Source organism: Austrofundulus limnaeus, unplaced genomic scaffold (assembly GCF_001266775.1).
Source record: "Austrofundulus limnaeus strain Quisiro unplaced genomic scaffold, Austrofundulus_limnaeus-1.0 Scaffold31, whole genome shotgun sequence".
In the NCBI taxonomy this organism is placed as follows: domain Eukaryota; kingdom Metazoa; phylum Chordata; class Actinopteri; order Cyprinodontiformes; family Rivulidae; genus Austrofundulus; species Austrofundulus limnaeus.
Genome location: NW_013952433.1, coordinates 2885857 through 2888799, shown reverse-complemented (window position 1 = coordinate 2888799; position 2943 = coordinate 2885857). Strand labels below are relative to the sequence as shown.

The 2943-nt window shown below is 37.4% G+C and overlaps 1 protein-coding gene across 1 annotated transcript in view; it reads right to left on the bottom strand.

Annotated features, from left to right (window-relative positions):
• Window positions 1-504: 504 nt before the first annotated feature.
• Window positions 505-2943, bottom strand: part of ccdc77 (coiled-coil domain containing 77) — a 4692-nt gene continuing 2253 nt past the window's right edge. Inside the window, exons 5-12 of the mRNA XM_014005603.1 lie at window positions 2684-2780; window positions 2229-2319; window positions 2054-2142; window positions 1806-1954; window positions 1439-1703; window positions 1081-1206; window positions 850-1002; window positions 505-770 (exon numbers count right to left, since the gene is read on the bottom strand). Coding sequence (XP_013861057.1) covers window positions 624-770; window positions 850-1002; window positions 1081-1206; window positions 1439-1703; window positions 1806-1954; window positions 2054-2142; window positions 2229-2319; window positions 2684-2780 — 1117 coding nt within the window. The 3' untranslated portion in view covers window positions 505-623. The remainder of the gene's footprint in view (window positions 771-849; window positions 1003-1080; window positions 1207-1438; window positions 1704-1805; window positions 1955-2053; window positions 2143-2228; window positions 2320-2683; window positions 2781-2943) is intronic.

The window sequence follows — 2943 nt, the reverse complement described above, 5'->3', positions numbered from 1 at the left end:
TTTTTTTCTTTTTGATTTTTTACCTGGATTACTGAGATGCATCAGGACACTTCATGTTAAAAAAAAACTTAATCAGAGCCACAGTTATTTAAAAATCATATGGATTAATCAGTTCAATGAAATATGCGTAGAATAACAACTATACTTCATATTATACTAAACGGAAGTTATGTTCACTATGCGTCCTCCAGTGGTTTGTACACTTCCACCTAGTGGTCAATCTTTGTAAGTGCACCACAAGTTTCCACAAGATGGCAAATTAAATTCACCTGAATACCTGGCCAGTTTTCAACAGTAGATGATTCATGAGGATGGAGGACAAAATAAAGTTGTTTTACATAGATGTAACAATATAAATGCCAAAATTTGTGTTGTTGATGCAGTTCAGGAAGTATTAACGGTAAAACATTTAGGCAGGTGGACTGCTTTCAGTGTTGACTCGTTTACCAAAATAATAGAAAAAACAATTCGAATTACCATAAAACACAGAAAAAAAATTATTGATTCAGAGTAAAAAATATCACTTTAATTTCAGGTTAAAAAATCTAAACAAACTAAATAAAAAAAAAATGCATCCATAAGAGAAGTAAATTCAGGAAAACAGAAACATCTTAATATAATTTTCAGCCGAATCGAAGCTCATTTTCAAGTCCATAGATTTTTGCCTTCAGTGCCATCAGCTCACTCTGAACCTTTTTGGTCCTGGAACTGGTCTGTCGGACTTCGTGCAGAATGGCTAAGTCCTGGTTGGGGCCAATATTCAAGGTGACCTAAAGAGAGARAAAAAAAGTTTTTTTATTATTATTACTGTTTATGCATCTAAAATGTGCTAGTTCACAACCTATTTACCTTTAGAAGCTGTTTCTCTACATCTTTGAGCTTTTGTCTGAGGTGTTTCAGGTCCGTCCTGAAGCCTTCTACCTCCATCGCTCTCCTCTTCTCTAAAGCCTCGTAGCGCTGCGTCATCAGCTGGAGACGCTTGGCCATTTTGTCTGAACGCTCCTGCACATTTAGGTAAAATTATCAATAACAATTACTGTTGCCATCAGTCGGAAGGTGTGCAAAATCAATGCATTATACCATGAATATCTCCCTGCTGACGTCTCCTTTCTCCCTGATCTGAGACAGTTCTGTCTCCAGGGTAATACACTGCTCTCTGTACATCTCTGCCAGACGGTGAGCCTGCTTCAGATCCTCATGGACCACCTCAGAACAAAACAAAAAGACGACAACAAAAACCAAAACAAGAAACTTTTCAATAATAATTTCAATATTCAACTTTAAAACATTGTTCTCTTTAAAATTTAAAGGTTTTGCTAATTTTAGCTTCTGTTCTGCTTCTTTTAACGACTCAGTTGTAGCTTATTTAGCAAATTTTCTGAAACTCGTTCAGCACTTCTAAAACGAAGCAGAAGACGTAGCTTCACCTTAGCGTTACCTTTAGCTGCTCTTTGTGTTGCTGCTCCAACTCTGGCTGCTGCTGAGGGAGGAGGTGGGCTGCTCTGCTGCTGCTGGGCTGCCATGTGTTCCCTGGCTCGGCGCCGCCGGGCCTGGCTTTTCTCAGCCGGTTGTGGCAGGAGTCCAACTCCCTCAGCAGACGGTCCTTCTCCGCCATCCAGCTTTTCTCCTGAGCCCGAGAGTCGAACTTTAGCTGTAAGAAATCTCTGGTGCTCTCATGCAACAAGTTTTGAGTTTGCTGGAGCCTGAAAAAAAAAAAAAAAAAAAAAAAAAAAAAAAAAAAAAACTTAAATTTTTAAGTCACAACAGAGAATAATTCAAAGAAAATGATGTTTTAGGAAACACACTTTTCTGTCAGAGCTTTGATGCGTTCCTGGTCTCTCTGCTGTTGAGCCTGAGCTTCTTCTGTTTTGATCTTTCGATCCTCAAGCAGAGCTTCTACCTGATCTTTGGTCAAACGAGTCTGTTCCTCCATTTGGGCCTGCAGGGCCTCCACCTTAAATCATGAGCCACATTTAAAAGATGAAATTAAATGAGAGATGACGGCACTCTCGGTTCTAGTTCTGTTTAATGCACTGAGCAGGTGGAGTCCCACCTGYAGCAACAATGTCTGGTTTTCATTCTTGTATTGCTCCAAGTTCTCTTTTTTGAAAMCCTCGGCGGATTTCGTTTTTCTGCTGAACTCTGTTCAAAACGTATAAGCAAAGCAGATAAAACATTATTTTACTTTAAAACTGGTTTTTAACATATAAAACTTGTTGTTTTCAAACCTTTTGACATCGCAGTCGGTCTTAATTTTGTTGGTCTGAGACGAAGACTTTCCTCCAATCTGGACTCGGGATGCTTTTGAGTAATACTGACCTGGAATCAAATGAATCACACTTTTTACAACATTGGTCTTAATCAAGAAATCAACCATAAAAAAATCAAAATAACCTACTAATTCTGAAAATGAAATCTAGAAAGAGCCAGCCTAGATTTAAGAAAACATCTACACATTTTAAAATCCAGCACTGCCTTAGGGCCAAAGTCTAAAAAAACAAACATTACATTATATTTAAAACATAGAAAATCAAAAATTAATCTTCTAAATGCAGCTATAACACTAAATATTTTCTGCCACAGACTGAGTTACAAATAAAAAAAGTGTCTAATAAAAGTAAACCTGTTAGATTGAATGCTACATTTATAGCACTAAATGACTGCTGAGAGAACAAAGTAAAACCTTGTGAGGAGGCTCCTGGTGAAAATATGTGACCTCTCCTGCATCAGGACCAACAAGTGCAAGAAGGTGTTGGATCTTCTTCCTGTCCTCAAACTCTCTGGAGCAATGAGACGATGGTTAAAAACCTTTATTTACAGGTGGGAGATGAAGACAGCAACAGCAATAAGCTATTATTTTTTTCMCTAACTGAATTTAAATAACATATCTAAAAATAAAAACATGAGATTTTTCTGAAAATATTTTTTCCCCAAACATTTAAA